The sequence below is a fragment of the Oryzias latipes genome, chromosome 7 (assembly GCF_053564925.1).
Source record: "Oryzias latipes strain Hd-rR chromosome 7, Olatipes_Hd-rR_3.1".
NCBI classification, from domain to species: Eukaryota; Metazoa; Chordata; class Actinopteri; order Beloniformes; family Adrianichthyidae; genus Oryzias; species Oryzias latipes.
Genome location: NC_136243.1, coordinates 18,385,391 through 18,402,604, shown reverse-complemented (window position 1 = coordinate 18,402,604; position 17,214 = coordinate 18,385,391). Strand labels below are relative to the sequence as shown.

General features: G+C 39.6%; 1 protein-coding gene and 1 long non-coding RNA gene across 5 annotated transcripts; one reads left to right on the top strand and one right to left on the bottom strand.

The window, feature by feature from the left end:
- Window positions 1-884: 884 nt before the first annotated feature.
- slc6a1a (solute carrier family 6 member 1a) lies at window positions 885-10,048 on the bottom strand. 4 transcript variants are annotated; one of them, XM_020704779.3, is made up of 17 exons: window positions 9,636-9,984; window positions 8,428-8,488; window positions 8,114-8,358; window positions 7,840-7,971; window positions 7,663-7,763; window positions 7,454-7,563; window positions 7,244-7,376; window positions 6,732-6,866; window positions 6,530-6,633; window positions 5,942-6,066; window positions 5,734-5,846; window positions 4,615-4,746; window positions 4,311-4,413; window positions 3,956-4,056; window positions 3,640-3,807; window positions 3,428-3,538; window positions 885-3,394 (listed from the first exon to the last, which is right to left on the bottom strand). In XM_020704779.3, exons 3-17 carry the CDS (start codon window positions 8,334-8,336, stop codon window positions 3,080-3,082), a joined length of 2,106 nt encoding a protein of 701 aa, XP_020560438.1. In that variant the 5' UTR covers window positions 8,337-8,358; window positions 8,428-8,488; window positions 9,636-9,984; the 3' UTR covers window positions 885-3,079. The 4 variants fall into 4 exon arrangements, with proteins under 4 accessions (XP_020560438.1, XP_004070601.1, XP_078806556.1 ...); XM_004070553.5 differs by having other exon boundaries at window positions 885-3,538; window positions 9,636-10,039; XM_078950430.1 differs by lacking the exon at window positions 9,636-9,984 and adding an exon at window positions 9,131-9,196 and having other exon boundaries at window positions 885-3,538.
- LOC144994085 (uncharacterized) lies at window positions 6,789-7,158 on the top strand. Its single transcript, XR_013657489.1, has 2 exons — window positions 6,789-6,917; window positions 7,027-7,158. It is a non-coding gene; the product is annotated as an uncharacterized LOC144994085 (long non-coding RNA).
- Window positions 10,049-17,214: the final 7,166 nt, after the last annotated feature.

Here is a 17,214-nt window from a genome sequence, read left to right as displayed (position 1 = left end):
GGGCAGGATCTACAAAAAATGTTTTCTCTTGACCACCATTGATGAGCTTAAAAATTAAAAAAAATGATTTGGTCACCCAGGTCCAAATTTGAGAAACTTTCAGAAATTTTCTGAAAATACTAGCAAAAGCATTCACCAAAATGTGTCAATGAGTCAATCCTTTAAAAAACACATTATATGATATCATGATATCTTAAGGTAAAGCTTCTGCAGTACATTGTGCTGCCTCCACCTATACCTATCTGTGTTCTGCTCGATTGCATCAGACAAATCAAGATCTTTCAGGTTCTGTCCACCCAGAATGAAAATGATGATCCATAGCTTTTGTGGGCAGATGACATCAGTCAGGGCTGTTCTGGTGCTGATTTGTTTTTACAGGTAATAAGGGTAAATTACACAACTAGGGATAATGGAGGCCACTAAGTCATCCGTCAGGGAGCTGTTTGTATTAGCTGCCATGAGAGGTATTATTTAATCCCATACCCACTCAAACCCATATTTTTCTATCCCTGACCTGCTCTGCCTCACACAGGCTCACACACATCCAGAGACACAGTTTGCCACGAGCTAAAAGAGGGGGACATCTCATTCTTTCATCCACGGCGAGTCATTGTGGCGGTGTCAGCTGGTGCCGTCTCTTTTATCACACTGGAAGCTAATGGAAGCAGCTACTGCAGGGAGGGAGCGGGTACAAGTGCACAAACATAAACACACACTGAGCCATAAAAGAGAGGAGGGGCAGGGTGGGGGAGATGGGGCAGACAAGCACGCCGGACCCCGGGGCTGAAACTGCTTTGAAGCCCCCCCCCCACACACACACACAGACACACCCCCATCAGTTTCTGACATTCAAAAAAAAACTGCACAGAATGGATTCAGACACATTTTCTTCTTTCATCTCTTTTATTTTTATTTTTTTACTCCAATGATTAGTTTAGATATTTCACCCCCTTCCCCCCAGCACCCACCTGGCCTCTCTGTAAAATAATCAAGCTTGTAATTCTGCCTTGTAATCTCATTTTTATAATTTCAGTGATCGCACATTTTCTCATATCTATTGACTAGAAATACTCTGTGGACAGGAATTAACTTACAAGAGAGGAGACAGCCAATTACTGCAGGAGGATTCAGAGCAGTTGATGTCTTTGGATAAGATAGCTGACCCTATTTTCTAATAGCACTGGTACCAGAAACACTAAAGACACATGCTATCAGGGACATATAGGAATGTGTTGTATTTATATTTTCTATAACTCTTTATTTTTTCAATCTTTCTGTTTGTATAACATAACAATCGTGCTTTATCATGTGACACTATTTAGATACATATCTTTTTTTGTATATTAAGTTTTACATTAGGCAGTGTGACAGTTAAAAATATACAAAACAGTATTTTTTTCTTTTTAACTAGACATTGCTTCTATTTTTAATATAATCATCAATATATTTATTTTTCATTATAATCTCATATATTTCTGTAATATATGTGCTTTAGCTTCTGTGATCAAAATATTATTGCAGAAAACAGCAACTCCATTTTTTCAACATTTAGACAACAACTTCCAATGTAGTACAGACATTCACAGTTACATGTTTTACACAGTACAGTTTTACAACAAACTTCCAGAGAAAACTGTGGTAGAGTAACTTTATACAAAATTCACAGGACATGAACTGTAGCCATTGTCACATATTAGCTCAGTTGCTTTGCTTTTCTAAGTAAACATGTTCTGTTCGAACCAGATTCCTTTCACAGTAGCTGCCGTAGAAGCAAACTAACATTGTCCGAACACGCCATGGCAAAGTCTGAGGAAAAAAATAAATAAATAAATAAAAAGGTTTTGTGCTTTTTAACTAGGAACATGAAAAAAAAGACCATTTGCTTACTGGTCTGTACATCGAAATATGTATTTTTAAAAAATACATATTGATTAAAATACGACTAATCATGACACAGAGAGAAAGAAACATGACTCAGACACAGAGTTGGTCCTTGTTTTTGTGCTAGCATACAAAGTGGTATTTTGTAATTCTGTCCAGTCATGTAAACAGACTATGACTTTGCAGAAATTGGTTAATTGGCTTAAGGCCTTCTTTGTTGTTGTTGTTTTTTTTTTTTTGTCAGGAGACATTTGAGAGCAATTTTTCAAAGATGTTCCTGAGGAAAGCATGCGAAAAGTAAACAGGACTGACTACCAGCATTAAGGGATCTTTGACGTTTGTAAATCAGTTTGATAACCCTGTGCTTCTTTTGACTTTTTCTTGTTCTTTTTTTGTACCCCTTTGTACCCTGTGCTTTGCCAACCAAATACTAAATGGCATAGTTTTTGCTATTGTCTGCCTATTGATTTTGGTCCTCAGTTACAACACATACAAGTATAAAACATCCCTAAAAATAATTCTAAAAATGCTTTTGAATACATAAAAGTTTTCTCTTTTTTTTTCAAAGTTTTTTTTACTGAAAAAAGGAAGAAAAAAAATAACAGTCTCTCTCACACACAAAATCTTTTGCAACAAATACTGGATTGCTCCAGAGTTCCTAAACACGAACTTCTTATTGGCATTGTGCTTACTCAGAGCTCCTCGTTTGCCCTGCGGCCTGTAGTTCACCTCACAGAGAGCAACGCTGGAAAAAGAGACAACTGTGTGAGGTTTGGTAAACATCCACAAAAGAAAAATTGACGCCATCCCTTATGCTCCTTCAATGATGTCAATTTGTTCACTACTTGATCTACTATATTCACACAGTATTTACTGGATTCATAAAGATATTTAACAAATCTCTAATCTATTTCTCTTCTTTTCTCACAGTATGACAGTTTTTTTCCTTGTTTTTTCTTTTTTTTCTTAAATTGGATTTATGCTTGTATCACTGCTAACAGTCGGATACTCTTTTCAGATAGCAAACCAACAATAAGACATCACTGGCTTGGTCTCACAAATGCAGAAAAATTAAACATGTTTTGATCGCATTTTTGCCCCTGGAGGTAGGTGAATCAAATAAAATCTTGGATGTCCTTTTTTTTTCTTTTTGAATGTTCTTTTTAGTCTACATGCTCCATGAGGGTTTCCTTGTTGTCTACACATTGGCCTCTGCATTGCTCAAGTTAGATGTCAGGCTTTTTTGGTTTGGCGGATTCACAGGCTCTGCTGGGCTCACTGGGTTGGGGACTGCGCTGGTTGGGCTAACAGTTGTGGTGGTCGGGTTAGCTGGGGTTGCCGTAGTCGTAGTGGTGGTGACAATGTTAGTGGTGGTGGTAGGGCTTGTGGCTGGATTTGGCGGGCTAGAAACAGAAGTTGGGATAGCTGGTAGGGGAGCTGGGTTAGCAGGTGCCGCAGGGCTTGTTGTGTTTATGGGAGCTGGATTGGCGGGGCTGGTGGGGTTGGCGGGAGCTGGATTGGTTGGGCTGGTGGGGTTGGCGGGAGCCTGATTGGCAGGACTGGACAGAGTAGCGGTGTTGGTTTCAACTTGTTGCTCGGGTCCATTTTCCTGGCACCGTCTAACGACTGCTGGAGGCTGAAACATTATTCGAAATCGCTGGTAGAAAGACACAATAAAAACGAATTAGGGTGAAAATATCTGGCAACCCTTGCTGGTACAGATAATGAAGTACATGTAAAACACAACCTCCTTCTTACCTCCTTGTAGGTGCCCTTGAGCCCAAGATACATGTAAACCATGTAGCCTGGTATGAGAACCATGGAGGACAGTGCCATGAGCCAGCCTACTCCCTGACCCCAGGATGGGAACACATAGTCTCCCATGGTGAGAGGAACCATTTGTACTGCGCTGAACAGGAACACCCCCTGTGGGAGACACGAGGCACGTTATTCATTCTGATATCTCATACGACAGGCAGGGTTTTCTCGACCCAACTTCACTACAGGCAGGTAATAATGACTTTATTCATGTCATGACTGTTGATGTATTATTCTGTTGGCTCTCAGTACTCACAGCAACAATGAATGGAGTGAAGACGAGCCAGCACATCTTCCACCATACGCAGGGTTTGTAGCCAATCATCTCCTCAATGTTCTCGTAGAATTTGTTCACACCTGCCAGAAAAACCAAATTCATGACCAAAACATCAGATCTTTTAAAAATGGCTGGTTATCTGGCATGAATGAGAGTGAGGATGTGGCAAACACTACCACAACATGACCTTGAGGCTGGACAGAGCTTGAATTAAACAAATCTAGACAAGTGTTAACAGGTCTTAATTCCCGGTTCTCTGACTGATCATATTTGGGTCATCCTGACTTTTCTCTATGTAAATAACTATTAGTCATATTGTCGCTGTAATACCTACCATAGAACCAGGATATGGAGATGCATTCAAAGAAGACCAAGAAGAGCAGACACATGCCACTGGCAGAGTAGTAATCAAAGAGTTTGAACACGTAGATTCCACCCTGGTTGGGATAAAAAGGGAGATGCTCTTAAATCCTTTAGATACAGATTTACTCCCCTCTTAAATTTACAAAAAAAAAAAAAATTCATGACCCTCTAGAATTGAATAAAAATGTTTTGTTTTTTTACTTTTTTAACTGGTTTAGTGTTCTTTAATTTATCTGGTGCAATAGATGATTGTTGTATGAGCTGCTCTGCCTCACCTGTGTGATGTTTGAGAGTCCAATCACATATGACACCAGGCACACAACTGCAATGAAGATTTCTCGTCTGCCTCGGAGAACTCTGGGGAACTCATCGACGAGGGCAGTGATGAAGCCTTCAACAGTGCAGAACTAAGGGATGCAAAACAGCCATAAACACTAATATGTGCACAGTGTGTATTTATTTTCAAACCCATGAATCCAAAGTCTTCCCCCTAAATGAACAAAATCTTTATGTCTTATGCTACGTTCACATGTGACATGTGACACACGTTCAAGAAGGCCCGTTTAGTGCTGTTGTTAACACTGGACAGGCAGTTAGGGCTTCTTCCTCTTTTTCTACTGTTTACCAGTTCATGTCCGCCACCTACAGTTGGAAGAAGTTTGGTTTGGTTTCGTGGGAAATGTCGAAGCGGTGAAAAACTTGCAAATCTTGCTCCAGGCTTTTTCTTTCACAGCTCTATTCCGATATATGGTTACCGTTTATGACTCTGTGTCATATAATTCTAGTCGGGCACAAACCGCAATTATTATTTTTTCCTCCATGAACAATTGTCAAACAGTTAGCACTTTGATGAATAAAAGGGGACGCCATCCAGATGTCATTACCAAATCTGAGACCTTAATTGGTCAAAGTTTGACCTGGTTTAACTATGAAAGCACATTCAATGGCTGCACATTTTGTACATACAGCCCAAAAATGGTCGTAGAAACTTGAGTAGTTACACGTGAAGATGAGAGTTTTGAATGTGGAAGCCTTTATTTACAAGCCTTTAAATAGGGTTTTTATTGGAAGTGATTACTTAAACTTGAGTTCCGAGGGGAACTAATGCAACTTTGACTGTTGGAGCCACATAACTTCTTTCTTTTCTTACTTTCAAGCCTGTGAGGTCTTCTTTAAATCAAAATTAAAAAACAAATAAACGTAGGGGGCACAAGGGGTAATAAAGCTGCATTTAAAATATTATTTTTCAGTCAAAGTCTAACCATATCTGTCCATGAAGAACAAATTGCATGCTTATCATGCAGATGACAGAGGTGAGCTGCATGATAGATGCCTACTTTCAAATATTTAGGTCATCCCCCTGAGCCAATCAGCTCTGAGCCCCCCCAAATTACCTGGCTGTCTATCCCCAGCATGAGCAGCATGGAGAAGAACAAAATGGCCCAGAGAGGAGATACAGGCAACTGGGTTACTGCCTCTGGGTAAGCAAGAAAAGCCAAGCCGGGACCTGGGTGATGAAGAGGAGACATGTTTTTTATCTGTCAATGTTTCTGTTTACAACCGCTAACAAAAGCTGATGAATTAAATAAAACCAGCAGTTACCTGAAGCTGCTACGTCGGCTATGCTTTTCTTTGTTACATGGGACATGAAGCCGACGATGGAAAAGATCACAAACCCAGCAAACATGCTGGTGCAAGAGTTGATGCAGCACACAATGATAGAGTCTCTAGAGTGAGAACATTTTAAAAAAAGAGATGCGATCAGACAAATAGTATTTGTTTTTTTTATCTTAAACTTACTAAAACAGCAAAAAAAAAATAGGAGGCAGAAAGGTGGAAAAATAAGCTTGAATTGTTATTTTAAGCTTTATGGATGCTTTTTCCAAAAAAAAAAAAAACATTGCTTTTTCAAGCAATAAACTGCTCATTAAAAGGCTTCTGCATTTCTGTATTATTCTGACAGTTTGCAGAAAGCTCAGAGTGGATGCAATTATTTTTATGTAACTGATAATGTGACCCAGAATCATGAAACTGCTGAAGACAAACATTTAGGCAGAGGGAGCCATTTTTATGCTGAAAATCCCAAGAATTCATGTTCACTGGACATAATTTGGACAATGACAATCCTCAAATTCGGATGTATCGCTCACATTTAACCTTGCATAAAGCTCATGAATCATAAAGTCTTACCTATAGACATTGTTATTGAAAGTATTGTAGCTGCCCAGAGCTATAAGTGACCCCAGTCCCAATCCATAGGAGAAAAAGATCTGGGTAGCTGCATCCAGCCATACCTGACAGAAGAACGCAATGATTTAACAGCGTGGGGCCAAGTTCTGCTCTCACAAGTTTTCTGCAGAAAGCCATGAATCACACAGTAGTCTGTCATTACCTCAGATTCTTTCAGTTTTTCAAAGTCTGGGGTAATATAAAACAGAATTCCCTCTTTAGCTCCAGGTAGAGTCACCCCACGGATGAAGAGGATGAACAGCATGAAGTAGGGATAGGTGGCTGAGAAGTAAACGACCTGGAAATAGCAAGGAGGCAATCAGCAGGAGGGAACATGACAAGTTCATAGGTCAGTGTTACATTTTCTTTGAATTTAGGGAAATATTTAGGAAATACTGAATTGTGGAGGGTGGTAAGACATTTAGATTTATTGACCAAATACTTATGTATTCTTAAAGGTCACAGGAGGATTTATTTAAACACGTGGCTTCATGAAAGAAGGGTACAAATCCAAAAGCCGGACTATGACTGACTTTTCCCAGGAAGACTGGACTAAAATGACCTAATAAAAGGCATTAAGACACTACAAAGCCAATGTTTAATGTAACTTATCTGAGCCTTATCAGGATCTAGAAATGCTTCGAAATTGAATGTGTTTCCACAATCAAGTCTCACCTTTCCTGTCCAGCTAACTCCTTTCCAGATACAAAAGTACACAAGGACCCAGGCTATGGCCAGTGTTATTGCCAGGGGCACCCGAAGCTGGCCTGGTTTTTCTAGGCCGTCAGTCATTTGATGCATGTTGCGCCTACAAATCAGGGAAAGCAACAATAAGACTAAATGTGACATGTGTTGAAGCACAAAAGAGAGGACTCAGAATCTTACTCCCAGAACTCCACCACAGCACTGGTGAGATTGGTGGTGTCTAAAATGGTGTAGTTTGTGTAACACTTCTCTGTGTTCCATGAGTTGTCACATGAGCTCCACGGCAGGTTCTGTAACATAAATATCAATTTTTGTCCCCCAAAAATTCTTCACAACGTTGACCTTGTCCTGCTTCCATGTTTAATAACGTTCACTCTGACAGTACTTACAGCGCTGAATGAGTTGTACAGATAGTAAATGGCCCAAGCAATGATTACAATGTAGTAAATGTTGAGCCAGAAGGATAGAACAGCTGCTGCAAGGCCCACACCTATTAGAGAAAAATAAATTAGGCAGTGCAAAGGAACTATACACAAAAATCACTGCCTTATATTCATTTTAGGTACCTTTGAATACAGGAGCCAGTTTCCACACACCAAGCCCTCCAATTGAGGTGTACTGGCCAAGAGCGCATTCCAGTAGGAACAAGGGCATCCCAGCAAATATGAGGGTCAAAAAATAGGGGATCAAAAAGGCTCCTGAATGGATAGAAGTATATCAAGTTAAAAACGTGTTTCCAGCATGAGCAATCTTCAGTAAATGAGGGTTTCAGATGCAGGTGATGGAGCAGATGAAAGGTTTGTGCGGCTTGCATAAATTAGCTATGAAAATGCTGTTTACCTCCACCGTTTTTCCCACAGAGATAGGGAAATCTCCACACGTTCCCCAGTCCAATTGCATAACCCACGCAAGACAGGAGGAAGTCAAATTTTCCACCCCACATTTCCCTGACAGGCAACTCCTTTTTAGGTTTGACATCCAGTGACTTGGGCTTGTCATTACTGGTGGCCACCTCGTTGAGTTCTGTGACTTGTCCGTCCGTTTTGGTGCCGTTCGTTGCCATGTCTCTGGATTTGGCAGAGGTCCTGGCAGTAGGACGAGAGGCTTCAGCACCAGTCCACGTAGACAGCAGCTTTGCGGTTTTTAGGACTAACCTTTGGACCAAATGTCTGGAGATGAAGTCTGCGTGTACACAGCTCGTCAGTCGCCGTTAACCTATAGGATTGTGGATAAAGTAGTGTGTCGTTTGTACAAGTGGCGCAGAAAATGAGATTACCTCCTGAAGAAAGAACATGTTGCTCTCTTTCAGGCACAACAAGACATTCATTCATTCATTCATTCATTCATTCATTCATTCATTCATTCATTCATTCATTCATTCATTCATTCATTCATTCATTCATTCATTCATCCTCTCTGCCTCATCCTGTTCAGGGTATTTAATGCCAATTAAAGGCAAAGATACAGCATTTCCTCATCTTTTTTGGCGCCATGACAATTTTTTCATTCATTCCAGACTTAAGAAATGCCACACACACAATATATATATATATATATATATATATATATATATATATATATATATATATATATATATATATATATATATATATATATATATATTCAAAAATCCGTCGAAGGCAGCCATGCGTCCTGAATTGAAACGCGCACAACAGATTGCACAGGAATATCAGCCAAAACCAGCTCAGCAGACAATATTGCCTAAACAAAGTCTGCAAGGAAATACGCGCCCCGAATATAAAACAGATTAACAGCACAAACACAGACCAGAAGCCATAACTTCAAGCATAGGACGTAACAAAATATAATAAAAAAGCGCAATTAAAATAAAATCACCTGGAGCCTGGACGCACCACAAGAATAGCACAGAGCCGATAGAATTAAGGCGCAAAAAAGTGCACCAATTACCACCAAGACATTCTCCAAAGCAATTTTTACCATAGAAAATCAGATGAAAAACGATTTCAAACAAACTGGAATGATGAAGACAAAGGATGTCTGATGCGTAAAAGCTTTACGCATCAGCCAGCACACCCAATATTTCATTCAGCCCGATTAATTGAAAACTGCGCGCGTTTTTCGGTGCGCCAGAATGCGTCTCCACATTTGCAAAAACACAGACAGCCAGACAGGGATCAGTTCTGCGTGGATTTTTTTTTTTTTTTTGCATGAATGTTTACAGATCCTTTGCGCAAATATTGATCCCAGCAGAGGACTGATGTGTGGTCTAGGGATTTCATTGCTGGACACAGACATAAGAGCGTGCAATTAAAGGGTTGTATTTATTTTTGGATAAATAGACTAACTGTGGCACATGCAGAGAGGCAGACGGTTTACTCACAGTGAATGTGGGATCTGCACGCAGCTCGCCACAAGTCTCGGAACGAGGTATCCGCAGAATCCGGCTGTGCGCGAAGTTGTAAACTCCCAGTTTTTCTTGCAACATAAATGGGTTTTACTTCCATGAAAAGACAGAAGGGGACCATGCAGTGTTAGCGGTGTCCAAGCAGGAGCTGTCCAGTGGGGAGCAGTGCTGAAGACCAGGACGAAGAAGAGGAGGAAGGAGGAGGAAGATGAGGAAGAGGAGGAGGCTGAACGCACACGGGCAGCAGCCGCTTCGGCTTGTGCGAGTGTCTAAAAATCAACAACCAGAGTCTCAACTCGCATCCACAGAGCCTCAATGTCATCTCAAAGTCGCCCCCCCTCCTCTACCTCATCCACAAGCTGTACAGACATCCCAGTTGCAGTCTGTGTGTTTTATCCAGCATTTAATTCATGACAATAACCATTTTATTTTTATTAATTGTCAATATTTTTGGTTTGATATACATTTTTTTCTCTTTTTTATTTTTCACAGCAGTCAGAAAATCTCATATATTTTCATTTAAGACTTTCTTTTCCTGAATTATAACTATTTTTCACATGGACACACACCCAACACAAATATTAACAACCCCCCTCCCATCCACCACCCACTCCCACCCACAGTATTAAAATGTATGGCTGAGGCGCAAAATGGAAACATATGGAGGGGTAATGTAGGAAGCCCTGGAAAGTGAAGCCAGTGCGTGTCTGTCTGTCTGCAAATCTGGCAAAATGTGATAAAGGGAGCCCGTCAATAAAGGGAGGGAACATTGGCTCTGTGTCTAACTCTGCCTGTAATCGTCCAAAGACCCACGCTTCCACAAATGAGGGAATGTGTCAAGAGGAGAAACTCCAGGACTGTGGTCTGGATCTGGACATTTGGGAATGGGAAAAACAGAAGAGGACACAAAGGGAGAAAAACAGCAACGCTCAAGAAGACAGAAAAATGTCTGTCTGGATCAGCTGACTTTATAGATCTCTTTTGAGAAATCTTATACAAAAATACAAAAGAATCAAAGCAGAAAAAATGTGTTTGAGGAGATCCTGTCAGTTTCCAGAGGAAGGTAAGTGATTCGGGCCCATTTGTTTGACTTTCCTTGAACATGAAAGCTCAAGTTGTTCTTGTGATGTCCCGTTCTGCTTGTGTTTGTCTTAATGCATTGCAGCTTGACACCATGTTTGCAGTTTGTCTTGACATTTGACAAGTGCTGATGCCTATCACTTTGCTTAATGTGAGAAAAAGCCTCTCTTTCTTTCCTTTCACTTTTTAAAGCTGAGTTGAAGGGCGTGCACGCTGACTTCTGCTGGTTTTTCTCTCTGGCAAGAGAGATCGGGAGCATTTAAACTCCAGTGGGAACGCTCCTAGTGCAGGCTGAGAGGGCTCCAGATGGCAAAGCAATGAGGGGTGAACTAACCTACTAAATGATACCACATGAAATGCAGCATTTAAAATCCCATCTGGGTCCCTTTGGACATGCATGTGTTGAAACATGACACATATTTATACACCTGCTGATGAAGCACACAGGCATGGTGGCAGGCAGTGTCAGCCAGCTGACCCCTCAGCCTCTGAGTTTGGATTTAGACACTTCACTGTGACTCCTAGTTGCTAGTTTTAGGTTCAATGTGCAAAAGTCGTTTCCTTTTAAGAGTTTTGTGGTAGACTGAGATTGAGTCTCACATTGGACTTTAAAAAGTAAATAAAAAGTAAATTAAAGACCCACATATATATCACTGCAGTGACCTTTAGGGAACTTTTGTTGGCAAGGATATTTTTTAAATGACATCTTATAGCTTTTTATGTCTTAATGTCCAGAATTGTAACTAGGTTTATACTCTTTTAACTCAACTTATCATCAAAAGGTACAAAATCAAGTCTCTTTATGAATATAAAAAATCAAACATTTTTATTTATACTTAAAAGTTTACCCAACTTATTTGTTAAGCCCTTCATGCCATAAGCCGCTGGTTCACAATGTACCATAAAATCCAGTATTCCACTTGATTTACCATCACCTTGAACAGAAAAAAAAGATTAACATTTATAAGTTTTTCATTTAATTGGAAATAAAGTCAGACATGAGGTTCACCTTAAAAAAACAACTCTGATAAAAATAAATTGTGCTTTTGGTCTTTTTAACATGTTCTTGTGGCATTTTTCTGATGATGGAGAAAATTAAGCTAAAAATTGGACTTCCGAGTGTTTCTTTATTCAAATCTTTGTGAATCAGGAGCAGACAGAAAAATGCAGTTTAAAAAAAACATGTAGGTGTGACGCAGAAGCCACTATGAGGGGCCACAAGCCCCCTGCTCTGCTCAAATCCCGTTGCTTCCACTTGTGGATGAGTTGATCCAAGTACGTCTTCTTTTTCCTCGTCTGAGATGGCATCTGGCTCAAAACTGTACGGCCGGCTAGCTCCAATATTGCTCGCCATTTTAGTTGCCCCGGTAATGTTAGGTTGGAGGTGTGAGGGGCTGTAAGCCAGCGGGAGAACATTTAAACAGATGGATGATGAAAAGAGGGTGAGCTTACTCCATGCCAACAGTTTGGCCCACAATTCAGAGGGGAATTTCTCGTGAACTTCTGCTGCCTTGCAGAAACCATGTCCTAAAAAATGGCACAATTCTTTTTTTTTTTAAATTAAAGTGAGCCTGAGAATTTAATTTAATAAAATCTTGCGTAACTTTTGTTGTTGCTTCTTAAGTCTTTACTTTCCATCATTAGGGAACATGAATTTTCCATTTCCTTTCTGTGTGCTCCTCTACCATCATTACTTTGAAGGAATCACCCCTCCTACAAAGACCTTCATCCTGAGCTTTTAAAGTCAGCTTTCAAATGCTTCCTCATAGATACAATTATTAGTTTTTCTGTGCTTCTTTCCACTTGGAGGGCATAGAACGAACTGATTTGCATGATGATTAGTCATTAGGATGCTAATCATAAACAATTCATATATTTTATTCATATTGTGGCAGAATTGTTTCTCTCCTCTCGGCTGCAATTGTGACTAATATTTTTCCCCTGCAGTTCAGTATGGCGGCTGCCGAAAAAAATCCACTCTAATCCTCACTGAGAACTTAATGAAGACGAGATATGTGAATGGAAATGATGTTTAACAGACAAATGAAGCGCTCCTCACTGGGGCAGTATTCAAATTAAATTAAAGTACAAAACAATATGTTTGAGAACAAGTTTCATAAAAGTGAAAACAGAATAAATAACCAGGAAATTTTCCAATCAACACGTAATGTTATAGGTGTACTTTGGTTCCAAAGTAAATAATAAATTTTGGTTATCACAATTAGCATGCTGTAATCATTTTTCAATCCACTTGTGATGACTGAGCAAGTCCAATGTTCTGCCCCTCTTTGGTTTTTTGATAGAAAGATGGAAGCAATCCTGCAAATATTAATGAAAAGCCGCTCCTGTAGTGTGTCAGAGTGGAGCACAAATATAGCTTGGTCTGTCCTCCCAAGGACAACAGATGACATTTATCTTCCACCTGCGTGTGATGAGATGCTCAAACCTTACACAGTGTTTGTTGTTGTTGAGCCACGCTCCAAAAATCTCACCTTTGAAGTCACAGGAACCTCTGTGAGACTTTGACACCTTCTTTCTCTAGGCTTCTTCAGGATTTGTTTAGCATGACCTAAATCGCTGTGAAGTCAGTGCATCAGCAGCTCTGTCTCTTTCTTCCTTCCTTTCCCACGTCTGCTTTTCTTTGTCTCATTGTGTGCCTCCTGTTCTCTTTCAATCTGCTTCAAGCACACTCTTTGCAGACACAGAATGAGCCGAGAGGACCTTTTCTGGATGAAAATCAGCTTCTGTCACAATTATCTACATTTTTTAGTTGGGTGTATTTAAACTGTGGAGCTTTCTGCCTTCTTCATCGGTCTGAAAATAACACAAAAAACTGCAAAGGAGCCTTTTGGGGATGCAGATTCGACAAATCTGTTTCCACAAATCCACAGAATTAAACAGTGATGATGTAGAGATTTAGTCAAGCCGCAGGTTTAAAGTGTTCTGCATCCACCCTGCACTGTTCGGAATAGAGACAGGTACGCAGCATGTGTGGATTTGCTGACAGCTCTGTGTCACAGCCCGCGCACAGTGTGGATGTAGTAAACATATGACCTCCATAATAACCAGTATGGGGGCACTAAATCGCTTCAAATTTTGTACAGGTGTTGCTAAGCAACAGCATAATGGTTCTCAGTCTCCCCCTCCTCATATGGCTCTCCACTGGGATTGGTGTGCTTCAGTCCCTGAAAATGGTTAATTAACTTCTACAAAAAGTCAATTAATGGAGCTGATTAAGCTTCTGAGGGTTAAAAAGCATATTTGGGTTTTCACAGAAATGTATGCTAACATGCAAATGCTTTTCTGACATCCAAGGGGCCTTTGGAGTTCATTTTTTGGTAGTGTTTGGATAAATTCTGCTTAAATGCACATATTAGTTATAATAGGTTAGGTGACAAGTAATACAAAACTCCCAGCATTGTACGTTTCACACTTGTAAAGGGTGTAGATACAAGAAGATATTTTAGAACAACCAGATCTAATTTATTATTATCATACTAGGGTTGTTTTGCACTTACCTAAGGTAGACAGTATTCAGAATACTGTATTTTCCACACTATGAAGCACACTTATGCAAAAACCTGACAGTATGCCTTGTAATCCAGGGCACTTTATATATGGATTAATTCTGGTTGTACTTACTTATGCTCAAACGAATCTGAGAGGTACACGGCGCGCTGTCAAAATGCCTTTTTCTTTAAGGTTGGGTGTTATTGTGAATACGCTGAGACCGCTAACAAGGTTGAGGACATTGACTGTATATGAAAACTGGACTGAGTGGCTCCTCCTCCCTCACGTGCCAAACAGGAAGTACCTGCCAGCTCCAAAAAGCCACAATCCCATAGACTTCTATTGAAAAATACAAAGCTAATACTCAGTTATTGTAATTATCAGGAGAACTATTCTTGCTTTGATACCCTTTTCAACATGTTCTTGCTGATTCTATTTTAGTTTCATATTTTTTCTTTATTACAAGTTATTTAAGTTATACACTGGCCAATCAGATGCCTTATTTAAAGCATGTAAAAGTTCCCACCTCAAACGTTCAAAACGCTTCATTGACAGATTCAAACTCGCTTTCCGTGGAAGGGGTGTAGACTTCCAACAAGCTTACTTTTGACTAGCAACAGTAGTTGCCATAGCAACTTTGATACAGACCAATAACTGCTCACTAACCTTGTCTGGCTCCAAATGGCGGTGTCCATATCGCGAAATATGTCGACTGAATAGGCGTACTTTTGCTATGGCTGGAAGTAAAGCAATTTCTATGGGTGACATCACACTCGTTCAGTCCAGTTCACCTGTAGGCAATGGATGGGACTTACTGGTATTGTGAAAACTATGGAAACATGTTCTTACAACCCAAAATACATTAAATCATGCCATGCGATCAAAGAAACAACGGATAGAAATTTAATTTTGTAAATCTTTATGTAAGAAACTTGTCTAAGCATATTTCTGTCATGACAGGATTAACACAGCAAGAATAAAATGGAAAATAAAGGTTACAAAAAAAAGTATATATGTATTTTAGTTTTTGTGAATATATTCAATAAATCAGACATTATAATAATTAATAAAGTAAAAACTAAGAAGCAACGCAATTACATTCTATTTTATAAGCAAAATTATTAGAAAGAATTTTGCTAAAATATAAAAACAAATCTGCATTTATCAATTTATTATAAAATTGTCTGTAATAATAAGAATTACTTTATAGGCTATTACATATTGAAGTGCCATGATGCAGAATATGTAATACCTATTTGTAACAGCAGTATTAAACTTCACTGTGTAATTAGCAATATTACTCTGGATTAAAAAAAACTACCGTTTGAAAACTAGAGAAAGATTTATGTTTAAATTCTCATCCAGTAGAGTTTAAAAAAAGCTACAGCACATGGAAAGATGTGAGGAAAGTGTAGGAAACTCCGTGTGTTGGATGATTTACTCTTGGGAAACTATGCCTGATAATCTTTGGGGAAAAAAAAAAATCGATGGAAAAACCCAGTGTTGCTTTTTTTTGCACATTGCTCAAACCCCAATTTTAAATTAAGCCAACGTTGTCATTGATTCTTCACCTGTAAAACGACACAGTGACTATGCCTGTGCGTTTGAGGGGAAATGTAAGGAGTGAAGGGAAAAGAAAGGTTCATCATCAGAATATTTGAAAGCGCCACGACAGGGAACTCTTTAAATGGGAGCTTTGACATAAGCCTGCAATCCTTTCTCACCACACTGCTCCTGCTAATCCCCCTTTATTCAACCCCATCGCTATGGAAACTGACTGGATGTCTCACCCTTGCTGCCTAACTTGTACCAAGCAGCCATGTCCGTTACTGACACGAAGCTGTGCTGCAAAATGCTGGCTGATCATAGCTCCTCTGTTTCCATGCAGTCAGGATTCTATACTGATGCTGCATGAAATGTTTTAAAACCCTCAGGGAGGACTATAAGAGGAGAAAGAGGCTGCAAGCTCAAAGCCGTGCCAGAGTGAGCACTCCAGCCTTAACTTGTGATGGAGAGACGGAGGTGGTTAGAGTAAATCTTTGCACTCCTTGTGCCTGGTACCTATTTCACTTTTCTCCCTACCCTCTGGCAAAATTGCAGGAGAATATTCGTCATGGTTTTAAAAGGTTTATCAACTTCAAAGCTGAGGGTACTGGCTGTCCAGGCCATCAGTGAAACCACAGAATTCTTCCAGCGTTGGCGCAAATGGGTTGGAACCTGTGGACAAAATTTCCCTGCTAAGCTCTCAATTCAGGGCTTTTACATTTAACATTTGCATTTGACACTGATGTCAGGTCTAATCCACACCAAACCAATTCTACATTTTGTGGCCAAGAGTTCAGAAGAACTGAGTGGTAAAAAGCATGATCTATCAAAGAAACAAAGAAAGTTGAACTTTTCTGACATAAACGCAAACTAAAACCACATATCGTACACTGTTTAGCGTTTTCTCTCATCTTTCATTTTACCACAAAAATGCTAAAAGCCTGCCTTATACTAAAAATTAACTTGTGGAATGACTTTTTTTTTTTTACCAACAAAGTTTGCAAAGTTCAACATCACGTCAGGGTTCTTTAGAAGCTCGTACAGATCCACTCAAGTCCAATCATCCACCTAAGGCAGAACTACCGTTAACTTATGCATCTATTAAATTGCCATGTCTGAGGAATGCATGAAATAATTGGTCTTCGCCTCTTAGCCTTTTAAAAAACCCAGAGGGCTTTTTGCAGGTGTGAAGGATTGCTGGTGAGGTTCAAATATTCACATTTATTTTAAATATGTGCGACAATAAAATGAGCCAATATTTGACAGTACTGTATAGTTGCTTTAATGTCTAATGTCAAAAATGTAGCAATATGTTCCCAAGATGTAGTTTTTGCATCAAGTTGTGAGCCTTGAAAATAAATAAATAATGTGCCTTATTAATATTGCATGGGTCATTTGTTCTCTCAAATCCACATGGAGC